We start from the raw sequence: 16,817 nt of genomic DNA, 5'->3' as shown, positions 1-16,817 counted from the left end.
AATAAAGTCTAATTAGTTGTTGAATTGACACAAATCAAATGCATCAGCTTTTAGTACCAAGAAGATTGATTGATTGATTGATTCCGTGATTAATCTGCCAAAACGGGTCCACTGTAAATTACGGTCTGTAATACTGTAGCAAGTACATACTTTTTTTTTTAGTTAAATAGCAAGTACATACTTGATTATCAGAAGAACAGAGGAATAAAAGGTGTACTTGCTTGCTCAGTCAGATTTAACTGGATCATGTGACATGGTTTTTGTGCTCTTTCACCAAAGATGGGGGGAATCTTGGATGGCCAAAAGGAGTAAAAAGAGAATTGGAATCTTGGAAGACTGGAAGAGTAAAAAGGTAAAATAAAAGAGTGTCGAAAAAATTAATGCCCTCACGCAGGATCGAACTACGGACCTTCAGTTTACAAGACTGACGCTCTACCACTGAGCTATAAGGGCTTCGTTGATAACAACTAATCCTATTATATATTACCTTATTGCATAGTTAGATTTCTTGTGTTCATTTTATACATCAGAACATAGATGCGTAACGTTTGAAGCATGATCATTTAGTTTTTCGTTCTGAGTCTTGACTGGAGTTTGAACTCGGTGGTGCAGATACTAGATGAGAAGCCCTAAAATTACAGATATAGTGCAGAATGTCTGATGTTACACATACCGATGGAACTAACCCGGATGCAAGGGCATGTTCTTTTCCGCATACGCAAAGCTAAACCAACTTTAAGCTAAGGTTGAGCTCATTTCACAAATAATTTGATCCAACTCGTTCCGGGGGTTAACATCACAAAACTCTGCTCAGCATGTCATCATATGGATTGGGCTATAATGCTACTGAGGTCTCCAGTAGTTTGGCTTATAATGGAAATGTGTAGGCGAATTTGTGTCCGCGTATAAGGATCAGAAGATTACTTCAAGCAAATATTAAAGCATAGTTGATTAATTTACACTAACAGAAGGACAGGAAATTTTCTGTAAGCCCTCGGTTTTTGTTTGGTTTTAATGCAAGAACACAATTATAATGTACAAGTACAACGGCCAGTAAATTAGGCCAGCTATATTTTTAGCACCTAGGGATCAGCTTTTCCTGCAACAGCCTCATCATCACTGGAGGCATATTCATCTTCACTCAGCTCTTCATCACTGGATTTCTCTTCTTGAGCAGCTCCTATATCTTCTGGCTTTGCGTATTTCTCACAGAACTCTGCAAGTACAATTTATGACAAAAATTAGCACCATATAGACAAACAGTTGGCATAAAGTAGAATACAGTACAGTGAAAAATTTAAGTAGGAATGTTAAAAAAAGGTGATTTCATAACCTATTATCTGGTTTGTAAGCTTATAAACCTACAAGGAAGTAGTAAAAGATTACAGATGAAATGGAGTTTCATACCACGATGTTTGCATCCGTAACATTGAAGTATAAGTCTTACTCCGCTGCTTATCCCTATATCTGATCAAATGCTTATTCTATGATTTGTTACAACTTCAGAAAGACCCACAAGACATGGAATTCTGATCTCCTAAACTATTTCTAAAACCAAATTGTCACTTCTTAGACATCAGTGGCAGGGACTTCAGGATTTCTATCTGAGGTAATACTCTCATCACCCATCCATCGTCATCCCATGGCTAGTTTCAAATAATATAGAAAGTATTTCGACTTCTCTGTTATTTTCCTAGTCAAGCTTCAGAGAAGAAACGTCTCTGAAGAAACCAATATTCAGAATTGAGTTGGGGATATATAATTCAAACTTCCCACTGATTAATAGTTAGTTTCTTTTGACAATTCAATCCACGTCCTAAAGGGTTGGATGAAAAAAATGTCCCACGCCATGACGCACAATTAGTGGATACAACTTTCAACTTAAGTAAACCTTGAGATCTCAAATACCTTCAATTTAAAACTCTCACTTGTTTAAAACTACCTTAGAGCTGATAGAATTATTACAAACAAGCTTACCTGTTCCACCAAATACAAGATTTTATATCTTTAACATTTCAAGATTTATGACTTTCAAGCACTTTCCAAGAACAACTATCCAGTTCAGATTTCAAAATTCCTAATAGTCCCCGCAACTAAGACATATAACTATATAAGTGGGCAACCGACAGAAGAAGATATAACATAGAGAAAGTCCAGAGCATGCTATGCAGCTGATATAAATGTAGATCAACAAATACTTCTGTTACAAAGTTGCACATGATTATTACCTTTTACCCTTTGTTCATAAGCAGTCCGATCACGCATCATTAAAGCAGCAGCTTCTTCGTTCAAGGGATCCGTTGGATTGGGATATAAGAGAAGTTGTGGAAGAAAGACTTCAAACACATTAACCAGATCTGTTCAAAGATTCAGAATATAAAGAAGTGAATCCCTTGGACAACCAAAATTGTCTCCTCAATGTTGCAATAGTCATTAAGTAAGAAAAAATACAAAGGACGATGGATTTAAAATGGATTAGGTCTCCACATAAGCATATGAGTTCTACATTTACAGAAACCTACCAAACATGGGACTCCAAGTCTGGTTGATAACATCTAAACAAACTGATCCCGACCTGGAACTCAAAAAAGCACCATTAGACAGACTTACAATTTTGCTCTATGTTCAGGTTGTAAAAAGCATATAGTATTCGATAAAAGCCAAAATAGATGATTCTCAGCATCTGCAAACTCACATTTCATCAACATTAGGGTGGTAGATTTTGTTGACAAATCCAATAGATGGAGACTTATAAGGATAAGAATCTGGTAGCTCTACGCGTATCCTCCACACACCTCCCTGATAAGGGCCTGCCACATTGCATCGACAAAGAGGGAAAACAAGAAAGAAAAAAAGCCCCATCTTTTATTCAATTTCCGACATTCCAATATAAAACTTCAGCTTGTTGAAGAAAACCAGTAAACAAAACACTTGCACCCCATTTATGCACAAGCAGTGGACACACATCCAACTTACAATTCCAAAACCAAATCAGTATATAAGCAAACATCACTTACCAAACTAGTTAACTCAAAGAACTAGATGAATATTGGAGTATAAGAGGTAAATCTAAAATATTAAAATCCAAAGCAACTTCAAAGGGTCAACACTCAACAAACACTCATACAGACTTAGAGTATTGATCAAACCCACCACAGATAACATCATAATTTACCATTTTACAAGAACACATACACAACTCAGTACAGAGTGAGAATCATATATATGGGTTCAGACGAATTACTCTCTTTGGGCCCATTGAAATCCACAAAAAACTCTTGCATGCCATCATTGATCATCTCCACCTTGTAATCACTCATCATCCTAAATAAGTCCACAGCAAAACCAAAACCAATAAGAAAAAACCAACATCAGAATCATTAACAGAAAACAAAACCCAGATAAAAGATTTGAGCTTTTTCTACAGTTTCATCAAATCCATCTCCCGGCGTTTGCACGGCGACGACATTTTTCCGGCGGGTTTTTGGGTTTGTGAGAGGTGAGAGGTGAGAGGTGAGAGGTTGAGAGATGAATTCGGACACGAATGAGAGAAATACGAAGCAACTCTATATATACGTGACGGCTATACTCAGCAGTAAATGCCACCAGCTCAGTGAATCTCTCAAGTTACTGCTAGATTTCCTCTTCAGTTATGAAAATAAATTTACCAAATGGTCAAAATTGTTTGGTGTTGTGTTTGACAGAGTGGTTATGTTATGTATTGGAAGACTTGTGTATGAATGGCATGAATAGGCAACCACCATTAAGCCAAAAACTAGTGAAAGATGACATATTTGAATTAACAAAGCATGAATTTAGATAACTTTTACTTTAATGATGGAATCTCCATGTGTTGGCACCCCTACTAGCACAGAACTAGTATGACATGCCACCGAGCATAAGCATCATTCTCTAGGCGGATCTACAAGTCACTATGTGGCTCAACCATGATATTCATAGCGTACCTCGTCATACAAGCTTTCCAATAATAGTTGGAACTCACCAAGACACCACCGGGAAGTCACCTTTCCGACCTCATCAAGATGACTACATAGTAAGCCTAGAGGGGCACTTGTCCCACATTGAAGAATATGTAAATGAGAGGGGTTCTCTCACCTATAAAAGGGACTCATCATCCCACTTAGAGGGGGGATCACTACTTGTATAACTCAAGGCTATTTGCTTATACTAGTGGATTCAAGTGGACGTAGCCTACCCCAAGAGAGAGAGGTGAACCACTATACTTCTTGTGTCAAACTAATACTCACTAATAGCTAACCGTGTGATCAGCCACCCATCTGGTAATCACTACGTTAACATTGGCGCCGTCTGTGGGAATCGAACCCACGACCATGTATTTACATTAACAAAGCATGTATTTGATTTTTTTTTGTGAGATGGACTCTCCATGATATTGATATAGGTGAATAATTGAGTGCATATATAGTGTTTTTGGAACTCTGGATATACATTCTTTTATGGCTGTGTTTGTTTTGCAGGATATACGGCCTGGATAAGATAAAAATTAACTTATCTGACTTCATGTCATGTTTGGAGACCTAGATACGATTCAATCAGAAAATTTAAATCCTATCAGACCAAGATAACAAATCTTGTTAAAAATGTGTCTGTAGACACAAAAAATTTAATGAAGTAAATTATCTTTATTAAATAATTAAATCGATCAAGAACCCGAAAAAATCACACACGTGGCCCAAAAATCAACAAAGTCGGTACGAATCCGAATAAAATTCGCGTCAGCACATAAACGGATGATCGTAATCGAAACCACGTGATTCCGACTTTAATTGGAAATTGAATTTCATTGACGATCGAAATGGTAGTCGGACATTTGATTAAATTAATAAATTTCTTTACGGTTATAATTAAATCAATTATTTGAATCTGTTTAATTTAGTTATTCTCATAACTAATTTTAAACTAATCAAAAAATACATATTGATTTAATTATACAACTAAAGAAATATTATTATTTTAGTGTCATTAAAATATTCTATAGAATAGAAAGCCTTGACACTATAAATACCCCTTCCAACATAAAGAGAAGGGGGATTTTTTACATTAGAGAAGAAGAGAGCAATATCACTCTCGAGAAATCCCGAAGTCTCCCAAGTCCACGAAGAATCATCAAGCTACCAAATCGCTCGTTCTTCATCAAATCCAAATCCAAACTCAAGTCCACGGAGAATCATCAAGCCACCAAATCGATCGTTCTTCATCAAACCCAAATCCAAATCAAACTCAAATCCTCAAGATCAAGTGCATGTCACCCTTGAGCCAAATTACATACGGAGATATAATCAGAGGAGTTCACAAAGATTGTAACCCCGCGCTTGATTATCAATAAATTACATTTTATTTGTACACGTGTCCGCATTCTTATTTGTTTTCAGATTCTCGTTCTACAGTGTCATAAAAATTAATCCACTTTCATTTCGCAAACACGGCGACAACGCCCAAAACCACTTCAGCTTCATCTCCTCTGTGACTTCTTTCTTCTCTCTTCCACCGAAGGAATTTCCGGCCATCTACGGCCATTTTCAACTGTCTCCAGTCGTCGGCAATCACATTCTGTTGTTTTCAGGTACAATTTTCTTCATAGATAACTCTTGTTTGTGTTTTTCAATATGCCATTATGTAGGACATTCAACTTCATCGTACCAAATGGTATTATGTCTAATTTGATGGGTCCTCTTCCCTTATGTCTTGTATTATGAATTTAAGTCATGGGTGGTATGAAATTTGGATTAAATGAGATTTGAGTTCTTGTGATTACATATATGTGGCAAGTTCATGTATTCGTTAATCTTCTAATGACCTCCATATCTCGATGTAGTTGAAATTGATGCCCTTCTGTCAATGTAGTTTGATTAAGAGGTACCCTATGTTTGTTTTGACTTTTGAGTACGTTGAATTTGTGGCTAGATCAATTGGGACTTTGGAGGCACCATTTTCGTTTAAATTGTTCAAACAACTGTCAAAAGTATTACTATAGCAGATAGGAAGGGAAGGCCAATTGCTTACAACATTGCCTTGGATGATCTCCCTTTGATCGAGGCAGAACAGACGGTTTTGGTTTTGTTTTCTGCTGAAAAGTAGATTGAAGAGTGATCTTAAATTGGTAGGCTATATTATATGCATTGTTGTCAAAAGAGTTGGCATTCTTATGGTTTGTATGAGATTCTGATATTGTACACGTTAACTTCATGTCCTTGTGCTTATTTTGAATATATGTTATTGAATTTATCTTTTGTTCTCCCTTCCTTTCTTCTCTTTGTTTTTGTTATAAAATTAAAGGGACTTGTTTATGTGTTTAATGGTTCAATTTCCTGACATAGTCATGTGGATTTGCTTAAATAATAGGTAACTGGAATGACTATGATGTTCAGAGAGATTATCAATTATGTTCAGCCCCAAGAAAATCAAGTGGAGGGATACTACTATAAATTAAACCAGTTTTTGGGTGGTGTTTGTTAGTTCCTGGAACTGTTTTCTTATAATTGTTTGGTCTGGTTTTCTTTCATGTTGTTCTGTTTCTTCCTTTGCCCTTGAGACTAAACGAAATTTCTTCGTTATTGGCAAAAAAAAAAAAAATCTTATTACTATCTGTTGGCGTAAATTGTGAGTGACCATTTAACCAATATGATTAAACTTAAATAGCATCTTCTCATATTTTCAGTTCTTCTCAATGAAGTTTGCTTCTGTGATACCAGTGTTCTATGACTATGGAACAGACCTTGGTGATTTTATGGTCAAATGAGATCCATACAACCAAGATGGCTCCAAATGTAATCTATTGCATATGTATGAAGCTATATCTCAATTCAAATACAATCAACAATTATACATATATGTTCAATCATTTAATATAGTTGATCGCTTATATGCAATGCGTTAGTTGTGCTGTTATATGGGATTATGATGCTTGAAGATTTCCCAGAGTAATCCAGATAACATCTCTTCCTACACGTAATTTTGTAAATGTTAGATGTTGCTAGCTAGATAAGAATACATAGCCAAAATTTATTTCTTCCTTTACTGAACCTCAGGATTTCTTCAAAGGAGTTTGTCCATAACAAAGAAGGATGGCAGCTGGGAAGTGCCAATGTAATATTCATTGGTCACTCCAAGTAAGTATGATGGTTTGATATTCGTTGGGGTCACAAACCCTATTCATTTTTGCCTATGAATCTGTTACAAGTCAAAGGCCTCGTATATACTAGCCCATTACACACCATCTCACCATTCTCTTTTATGATATCTATTGATTAGAATGTACTCTTAGTCTGGTTTTTAGTCCAAGTCTTGTCACAAGGATGAAACATATACCAATTTGTTCTTTAATTGTGAATGTTTCCCAAACATGCTTGTCCATATAACTAGATCATCAATGTTATGTATTTTAGTTCTAGTGTTGCTACAAAACTAACTAGTGCCCAGTACCCTCATACTTAGGGTATCATCTTTTATGATACTTGAATGTTACACAACTAATAAGAGTTTGTTTTGTGGTTCCAGTATAGCATCACAGTGATGTTGATGGATGGAGGGGCAAACCACTCGCAAGTCATAAAAACATTTGCAACTTATTTGATAATGATGATGAAAACATGAAGTTTATCGTACAATTCATTTGAGAACTTTGTAGCTATATTTTAAATTTTGTAATTGTATGTTATGTTCTAAAGCTCTTGAAGTCCTAGTACTAAAGTCAGAAAGCTAGCATTCATTAGCATACTTTTCTGTTTTTTTAATTTTGTTATAAATGAAATGAAAATTATATGGTGCATAATTATTATTGTAAATTTCATATTTGGGTTTATGAGTGCTTTCATTTTTAATTTTATCATTTTAATTTGTGCTTAACAAGGAAAAACGACAATAAAATAAAAATTTTAAGAATTTATGAGTGCTTTTGATGTCCACATTTGTTTTTTTATAATTACATTCAATAATTTTAATTGATGAATTTTCCAAAATGTTGATGAATGCTTGGCAAGGGATTTGAAAACTGAAAAAAAATTGATAATAAGAATAAAATGGATGTTTTTAAAAAAATCTAAAATGTTTATGAATGCTTCAGCAAGAGATTTGAAAATTGAAATGAATTGATAATGGACAAAAAAAAAAGATTTAAATAGTTGTTTTTAACTTGTTACCTTTTCGGCTTTTCCAATCATCCACAAGTGAAAACGTGGCACTGCAAATAGGGCTAGACATCTCAAATCCACAAGTCCTAACAGGATTGGATTTCTTATCAAATCCAATCCATGTTACCAAGCACAGCCTATGTGTCAAATCAAGGTGAAAAATTTACGAGATATGCATGTAAAGAAGATGGAGTAACAGCATTCAATGGCGAAACATGAAAAAATTTATGTAGTCAAAATATTCCGTGAACATCGCCATTTATGTACGTTATACGGTACGTTTCAAAACACAAAAAAAATGTTAACTTTCTCAATTAATTTTCTTAACTAAAATTATATGAATATTGCTGTTTGAAATAGGAGCCATTGACATTAGTCCTCACAAAAGTACATGTAAATTCTCATCTTCATCAATACTCATTTCTCAACTTGTTGTAAGTTCTCTATAGCAACTCAATCATCTTCACGAAATTAAATGGGAAAATTTCAGGAGTAGTACATGAAATATGACTCACTGTGAATTTTAGCACAATAACTTTGAAAACATGAACTCTGGTACATCAAATATGAACCCCAACTCAATATTCGTACGGGACATCATTGACTCCGTCATTGTGCATGACATTACGGGTATAATGAAGGGCATAATGGGTTTATTCCTCTCACTTGGTTTTGGCGCGCTCTCTCTCTCTCTCTCTCTCTCTCTCTCTGCTGAGACCTGCGTACAATCTTCTACCTTTCATTTGCGTGAGATAGAATACAATTCCATGAGTAGATTAAGGACTTTATGGGTTTATCAAAAGGATAAGGACAATTATCATTGCATATAGAGAATTGGAGATGGAGTCTGCAAATCTCCACCACCAACATCATCAGCTCCAAAAGAATCTTTCTCATGTTAGGTCTTCTACTTACTCTTCTTTAGCTACTACTAACCATCTTGATATGCAGATAGAATCAAGCATTCAAGCATGCTTGGACCTAGGCTGGCTGGGTAGTGGTGCTCTCTCTCTCTCTCTCTCTCTCAACTGCATGTTTTGCAAATTCAATGCTTTCCAAATTTGTTAGCTCCACTCCTCAATCATTCCTTCTCATTCACTAATACACATACCCAAATCCTTCATACCTAGAGTTGAATTCAATAGTGCGGGTCAGAGATCTCGTTTATTGTTTAGGCAATTGGAAGATGGATGGTAGCTAATTGATATTAAGGAGAAGAGGAATCATCGTTTGAGGAGCTCAATTATCCGTCTGATCAATTGATCCTCTAGTATGCAGATTTCAGTTATTATCTCATAATGGAACTTCAGGTGGACGAGATGGGAGAAAAGGGGAGCAGGTAGAAGGGTTGGGCGTCCAAAAGACCAAAACTGACCGAATTACCCTTCCAATTATGATACATGTCTCTAACTTGACGGTGTTAATAACGTTATGTACATTTATTGGGTCATATTTCGAAATTGATGGACTAAAATTGATATTAGAGAAGTTGTACTGAAATTCATAGTGGCCTATATTTCACGTACTGTTTATAAAAAATTTCCAAATTAAATCTGTAAAGCTCGACCTTACGCTATCATTTACTGATTTCCATAAGGTGAGAGTGGCATATAATTCAAGCCACCTATTCATTGGGTTGCATAGTAGGGATCAGATACCCTTATCTTCAAAGGCCAACCAAGTTCTTGGGGTACAACTTCATTCCTTCATGACGAGACTCTTGGTTTAGCTTCTAGTATTTGTGAAAAACTAACGATGAAACGAGTTGAATTATAGAACAAAAAAAGGAACTCTAATTAAGGTATATGGAGATTTGGAGGGTCATTCACGGCATTGGGGTCCTTAAAACTTTTGTATAATACAGTTGCTTACTTCATCTACTGTGAAAAACGGGCTGGCTGACCCATTTTAAGCAGGCTAATATCGTGTATGTGCCGTGTTCAGGACGGTCCATTTATTTCAATATTAAGCATAGCCTGGCCCATGTTTCAAGCCTATGTTGGGCCGGACTCGGGCATGTGCCGGGCAAAAAAATGGGTCGGCTCGGCTCGCTAACATTATATGACAATTAAAATAAAAAATATTATGTACTTATTTTATATAACTATTTAGAATAGTAAAATACATAAAATACTACAACATATTTCATAATCTTAATTCTAAAACGTTACGTATATATCAAAATAATGACGTTTTCTTTACTACTTTGATAATATTTGTGAAATATTATAGTTAAAATAATTGAATAATCAAGATATTTCAATTTAACAAAGTCTAATAATGATAATTATTTAAATATTTATATAAATAATATAAAATTATGTATTTAACAGACCGACCCATAAATTTATCGTGTCCGGGTCGTGGCAGGCTAAAAAACAAACTTGAGCCGGGCTCATGAACTAAAATATCTCAGCCCGGCCCAGCCCATTACAATAATAGACTCGGACCAAACCGGACTAGACCGATTTTTAACAGGCCGGACCGGACCGCTTTTGGACCCATTTGCCACCTCTAATCCATTGTAAGTCAGTACTGAACACCATGCAAAATCCATAATAAAACACAGTTAATGCCACATAAACACAGTCGACGCGAAATAATGGCATATACAATTAGTATATAGTTCACTTGCCACAATCCACCATTTGTTGCATCATTACATATTTACGTCATATGTAATACATCTGCACGTAGAATGAACTTGTATCAAGAACACACTATACAGTTGATAGTAAACACCCATAGTTGAGGACTCTAGGACCATAAGAAAGCAACTGAGCTCAGAATGCAGTGCCAAATCTGTGATGTCTTGCAACACTTGCATCTCAATGAGCAAACTCTGCTATGAAATTCATCGACGCTTGTCTAGTCTACAAGACAGGAACAGAGAATCAAAATGAGAATGGCAAAGACATATTCACATCTCTGGAAATATGAAAGCACAAGGATGAAAACTACACCGCAATATCCACATTCCTAAGTTTAAAAAGAAACTACATCTAAAACCACTGTGTAGTCTCCCATCATTTCCCTATAAAAAGTTGTATCATGAAACCTAGAATTAGAAAAAGTATTCAAGATGCAGCCATTCAAAACAGTAGGATGGTTTGCAGAACTGAAGATGCTTCAGAGTAAGCACCAACAGCATTCTTCAGCGCATCACATAGGCTCTACCTTCTGGCCACATCAAGATCCCACCAGGTCTGTTTCCGATACGGTTGCACCACCTTTCCGAGGTTGTGTAAAACATGCAGTGGTGTAAACCACAAGTCCGATTTTCTAACTCAGCATTTTATCTAATCCAAATCAACACACTGCTTATTCTGGGAACAAGCAATAACACTGGAGCCTGGAACTTTGACTGCCTCATGCCCAAAACCCTCACTTAAAGATCCGAAATCTGTTTCGTCATCATCGCTATCTATATTTTTTGGAGTTGCACGGTTCTGATAACTTCTTCGCTGAACAAGAAACACATTGAAGTAATAGCTCACCAAGTTTTCCCTAGTTTTTCTAGGAAACCACTTGGATGCACTATTCCAAAACAAAGGATACTTTGACTGAACCAAGGTCTTGAACCTCTTTTCCTCTTCAGCTGTCCACTGAAGAGAAATTTCCTCATCCATACGATCAAACCTCCAATGATAGAACAAGGAACTAAGTTCTTTCCGCAATTTTATCCTAGCCTCAGCAATGTGAAATCTGAGACATGTAACAGAACCTGAAAGCCTACAGCCACAAAAATCTGGTCTTCCCTGGCCAATTATATCCGTCTCAACAAAGGAAGTGTTTTCTTCAGACTGCAAGGGCCATACCCTTGTGCCTAGCCATTTACTATCACTTTCTGACGCCACACCAGTCCATTCAGGAACATCAGCTTGAAAGAGAGAGCCTACAGAAACATACTTTTCACGGGATTCATCCTCGTCAGATGGGACAACCACAGGATGAGGGGAGGCTGAATCAACTTCCATAGGTTCTTGCCCCTTTGAACCATTATGCAACACGACAGGAGGACTTGACAAATTACTCTGAGTTGGTGGGGATGAATTGCAACATGTGCACGAGCGAGATTTAGTAGAATGCGGAAGCCTTCCTCGGCATCTTAACCTCTCTGAGGAATGGTGACCAGCACGAATATAATCTTCATACATAAATGGATGCATCCTTAATTTCTTCTGCAAGTTTAAACCATGCAATGTTTATGAATTATTCAAGTTATTATCTGATGAGTCTCATATATTAAAATTTACAATTTTACAGTTCAGCCAGGAAAACAGGCAAGAAAACTCAAATGCTCCAACTCCAATCATTAATCATTAATCATTGGTAACAGGTATTGTCAAACAACAGCTGAAGTTCCTGCAAATCTAACAACCACGGATGTGACAAATTTGAGATGCCAAGTACCCTGGAATTTTTCTCTCTCTTAGCCGATACCTTAACGGGGAAAAGTGAGGAGGAAATGCTAACTATGGAAGGCGAGAAAGACGATAGTCTAAAGCTCTAGATCAAAAGTCTCATTTCCAACACGGCTATATTAGTACCAAGTTCCAACATATCTGTTCGGAGCATCCAAGATTCCGAAGACAGTTTCTAATATCATGCAAATAAAAAAAATTGTAATAATGGACAGGTACAATACGAACCACGATAAGAAGCATATGAGGAGAAAGGAAAGTTATAAATACATAAGACAGGTATGAGATGTATAGCCATGAAAAATCGAAGAACTTGAAACACTGGACCACGTAAATGAGATATTGGCTAAATCAAGTTTGGTTTAAACTCTGAACAGGAAGACTTCCCAAGGATCTAAGGAAGCAGGAGGTCAATAAAAACAGAGACTGAATCAAGAACCTCCTGAGGTTTATAGCAATTCTAGGAGCTCACGAACAACTTCCCAATAGATCACCCATCTTGAGATTTCTCTATCCGAGCAAGCTTAACTTCGGAGTTCTCATCATCTCCGAATCCATTGAGCCCCCAAAAAGCCTCGTGTTAGATGGACGTGGGCATGTACATATAAGACACATCACCCCCTCTATGTTGACCGATGTGAGAGATTACAATCCACCCGCTTAGGAGTCAGACGTCCTCGTCGGCACACTCGCACCACATGGCAGAGTGGCTCTGATACCGAATTGTCACATCTCATACCCAAATTACTAGGAAGTAATTCAGCTACAAGATGTTTTTAGATAAATTAGCTTACCAGAAGTTCATGTACAAGCTTGGGATTTCATCGAGGAAGCTTACCGAATGGTGGTAATTTCAAGGCCAAAGGTGGCCGGACAGCGACACCGCAACGTAGAGAAGGCGGTGCTACTGTCGCCGCAGATCCGAGAGGAGGTGTCCCTCCCTCCTTTTCCCTTCCCCTTCTGTCCTTTTCCTCCTTTCGTAACTCTTTCCCTCGGTGAAAGAGATAACTATAAAAAAAAAAAGAGTAGCTGAGGGTTCTCCCCCCCCCCCCTCTAGAGATCCATAGCTTCCACTTAGAGGAGTCAGTGATAAAAAAAATGAGGGTGAGGAGGTCGGTGCTATAGATATCCTAGTCACATGCTGGTACAATGCGCAATTAATGCTCTAACTAAGTGATCTAGTTGCGTTTAGGTGAATAATAAGATCACAAAATGAAAATTACTTCACTCAAAATATGCTAGTATGGAAGAGATAATAGCATCTTCTTAGAGGGGGTTGATTATACATCATAAAACCGATAACTTACAAAAACAGAATTACTCCTATTCCCTGCATTGATAAAGGCACATATAAAAAGAGTAGTACTCATACTTGAAGATTAAGTCTACTATGCATATCAAAAACGCAAATGTCAGCTCAAGGAGCGAGAAAAAAAAAAGTAGATAAATGTACCTGCTGGAGTAACTCTTCAGTCTTTGGATTAATATCTCTTCTTAGCATCAATGCATCCCTTGCTTTAATTGCATGGAACCAGAACTCATTGCCCTGATGCGTCCGCCACTTAGCTGACTCTGGTATCTCTCTATTTGAAATATCACCAACTTGTCTTGCTGTCTGGATAACCCAATTCAGCATTCCTGATAAGGATTCTCGTCGCTTTCTTTTACGATCATTTTCTTTACTATTGACACTAGAGGGTACAGTTAAAGTACCATATTGATGATCATTACAAACATTTTCGTCTTTGCCACCATTGCAAGTTCCAGTACCCGAGTGCATTGCACATGCCTCTTTGGTATCTGAGAAACTACATTCACTTTTCCCATTTTGGCTAGGCTCCAAAAGAAGCAGGTCATCACCATTGTCCTTCTGCTCTGTCCCATCCAACAACATACCTCTAAACTCTGTCTCCAGCTCCAAAGACAACAAATGAAAAGTCCCATACTTCCCAGACTTCCTATTCCCCAAGCCCCTACTCATACAACTCTCCCTAAACCATATTTCCAACTCATTCAAATACTTAAAGTAGATCAATTTTACACAAGCCGCGGTTGCTCCACTATCCAGGCTCAATTCTTTGGACACAAAAGACCACAGCCTCTTCTTCGAAACCAAATCATACCCTCCTTTATCTCTAACAACACAGAACAATTTGAACAAATCCACATTTTGCCTATCTCCAAAAACTGCAGGCACAGGCCTAACAATACCTCTACCCCCAATTTCCTTAAGAAAAGCAGACATAACCTGATCAAATGTACATCTTAACCTACCCTTATAATCATCACTAACACATTCTACACCATCTTGTACAGTATCAATATCAGTACACTTATGATCACCTTCATCATCATCTTTTACAGATTCAATAACACTATCAAGACTATCCCCATTAATTGGATTAGCATCAATAACATCAGCCAAATCTAACACAGACCCATTTGTCAAAAACGACCATTCTGCCATGAACTTCGATTTGACTCTTGAAAAGAAAAGAAAAACAAAAAGAAAAAAAGACTCCTCTTTTTTCAATGATCAAGGACAAAAGATGATATTTTGGGCAGAGGGTAGGAGACACTTTGCCCTGTTTAGCTTTGTAGAATGCTTAAGAAACGTTGTTATATTACCTGGACATTTTTGGGCTCTCAGCCTTTTGTTCTAGTTTTGCTTTGAAAAGCCACCGAATGGTAGTATAGAGAGAATGAAGGAGCGAGGTTGAAGAAGACAAAACCGAGGTTGAAGCTGATGGGATTGTTTGAAAGTGATTGATTAGCTGGTGGCACTAGTACACAACAACAAGATGGCACAAATTTGTTTTAGACAAAGCAAATCAGAAATGAACAGAGAGAGAGAGAGAGAGAGAGATACACAACAACAAGATAGCACAAATTTGTTTTAGACAAAGCAAATCAGAAATGAGCACAGAGAGAGAGAGAGAGAGATACACAACAACAAGATAGCACAAATTTGTTTTAGACAAAGCAAATCAGAAATGAGCACAGAGAGAGAGAGAGAGAGAGAGAGTAGGGGTGTTAATCGGTTTGAATGGTTCGGTTTATAGGTGATACCGAACACCAAACCGTTCTATTTATTCGGTTCGGTTCGGTTTGGTTTTTCACTTTTTAAAAAAAAACCAATTGTGTTCGGTTTGGTTCGGTTTGGTTTTTCTCTGGTTTATATCGGTTTTTTTTTTCGGTTTTTTTGTAAAGAAAATCGGAGTTTCTTTCCTTGTCTATCTACTTAATTCTTAACGAAATAAAAAGAACATGCGGACAGATTTGCAAAATTCTATTTACAAGATATAGTTGCTTCACAAATGCATACAATTGCAAAAAGCCACTAAACAAGTTATACCACATTAGTAGGCATGTTGTCGTTCCAATATCTAAAATTCAAAATATTAAATTTTGACCGTCAGATGTGATCAGCATATTTAAATAAGGATATGGTAAAAAATTCATCTAATGTTGATAATATTTGGGTCTCGATCGATGTGGTCAACATTAACTTAATTTCATCTAATTAAGTGAATTTGTTCTTACCCCCTCCTTCTTGACTAGTTTTGGTGGATTTTTTCATGCACACACTCTCACATATATGTGATGTAGCAGCTAGTGTAAAATTTTCAAAAATTTTACGTTCCATGGATAAGGCTACCCATAGGTGATAATAAGCGTAAAAAGGGTTAACCGCCTCGATCGGGACACAAACGTTATCGAAAAGATGTGATTTTTTTACCATAACCATATTTCACTATACGTAACGCATCATGCGGACAAATTTGCAAAATTCTATTTATAAGATATAGTTGCTTCACAACTGCATACATTTGCAATAAGACCACTAAACAAGTTATACCACATTAGTAGACATGTTGTGGTTCCAATATCTAAAATTCAAATTATGAAATTTCGACCGTCGGATGTGATCAGCATATATAAATACATATATGGTAAAAAATTCACCGAATCTTGATAAAGTTTGGGTCTCGATCGATGTGGTCAACATTAACTTAATTTCATCTAATTAAGTGAATTTGTTCTTACCCCCTCCTTCTTGACTAGTTTTGGTGGATTTTTTCATGCACACACTTTCACATATATGTGATGTAGCAGCTAGTGTAAAATTTTCAAAAATTTTACGTTCCATGGATAAGGCTACCCATAGGTGATAATAAGCGTAAAAAGGGTTGACCGCCTCGATCGGGACACAAACGTTATC

At 36.8% G+C, this 16,817-nt stretch overlaps 3 protein-coding genes and 1 non-coding gene across 5 annotated transcripts in view; 1 reads left to right on the top strand and 3 right to left on the bottom strand.

The window, feature by feature from the left end:
• The window catches only part of LOC126796014 (elongation factor 1-alpha-like), a 136,886-nt gene that overhangs the window by 111,043 nt on the left and 9,026 nt on the right, over positions 1-16,817 (top strand). The window lies entirely within an intron of this gene.
• On the bottom strand, positions 382-453 carry TRNAT-UGU (transfer RNA threonine (anticodon UGU)). The gene has a single exon. It is a non-coding gene; the product is annotated as a tRNA-Thr (tRNA).
• Positions 932-3,522, bottom strand: LOC126796023 (ubiquitin-conjugating enzyme E2 5). Its single transcript, XM_050522784.1, has 6 exons — positions 3,426-3,522; positions 3,245-3,324; positions 2,696-2,810; positions 2,523-2,575; positions 2,229-2,357; positions 932-1,216 (listed from the first exon to the last, which is right to left on the bottom strand). The coding sequence occupies exons 1-6, from the start codon at positions 3,467-3,469 to the stop codon at positions 1,083-1,085; spliced, it is 555 nt and encodes a 184-aa protein (XP_050378741.1). The 5' UTR covers positions 3,470-3,522; the 3' UTR covers positions 932-1,082.
• Positions 11,035-15,455, bottom strand: LOC126796007 (AT-rich interactive domain-containing protein 2). The gene is made up of 3 exons (XM_050522749.1): positions 14,049-15,455; positions 11,349-12,352; positions 11,035-11,044 (listed from the first exon to the last, which is right to left on the bottom strand). Exons 1-2 carry the CDS (start codon positions 15,060-15,062, stop codon positions 11,471-11,473), a joined length of 1,896 nt encoding a protein of 631 aa, XP_050378706.1. The 5' UTR covers positions 15,063-15,455; the 3' UTR covers positions 11,035-11,044; positions 11,349-11,470.

The sequence above is a fragment of the Argentina anserina genome, chromosome 5 (assembly GCF_933775445.1).
Source record: "Argentina anserina chromosome 5, drPotAnse1.1, whole genome shotgun sequence".
Classification (NCBI taxonomy): Eukaryota; Viridiplantae; Streptophyta; class Magnoliopsida; order Rosales; family Rosaceae; genus Argentina; species Argentina anserina.
This window is presented reverse-complemented; position numbering and strand designations above follow the sequence as displayed.

What these genes read in the sequence shown, in the direction of transcription:
- LOC126796023 (XM_050522784.1), bottom strand. Translation starts at nt 3,469, where the DNA reads ATGTCGTCGCCGTGCAAACGCCGGGAGATGGATTTGATGAAACT. An exon ending in GAGATGGATTTGATGAAACT is followed by an intron (nt 3,325 to 3,425) that starts GTAGAAAAAGCT and finishes GGACTTATTTAG; the next exon opens with GATGATGAGTGATTACAAGG. An exon ending in TTTCAATGGGCCCAAAGAGA is followed by an intron (nt 2,811 to 3,244) that starts GTAATTCGTCTG and finishes GCAATGTGGCAG; the next exon opens with GCCCTTATCAGGGAGGTGTG.
- LOC126796007 (XM_050522749.1), bottom strand. Translation starts at nt 15,062, where the DNA reads ATGGCAGAATGGTCGTTTTTGACAAATGGGTCTGTGTTAGATTTGGCT. An exon ending in CTGAAGAGTTACTCCAGCAG is followed by an intron (nt 12,353 to 14,048) that starts GTACATTTATCT and finishes TTAAACTTGCAG; the next exon opens with AAGAAATTAAGGATGCATCC.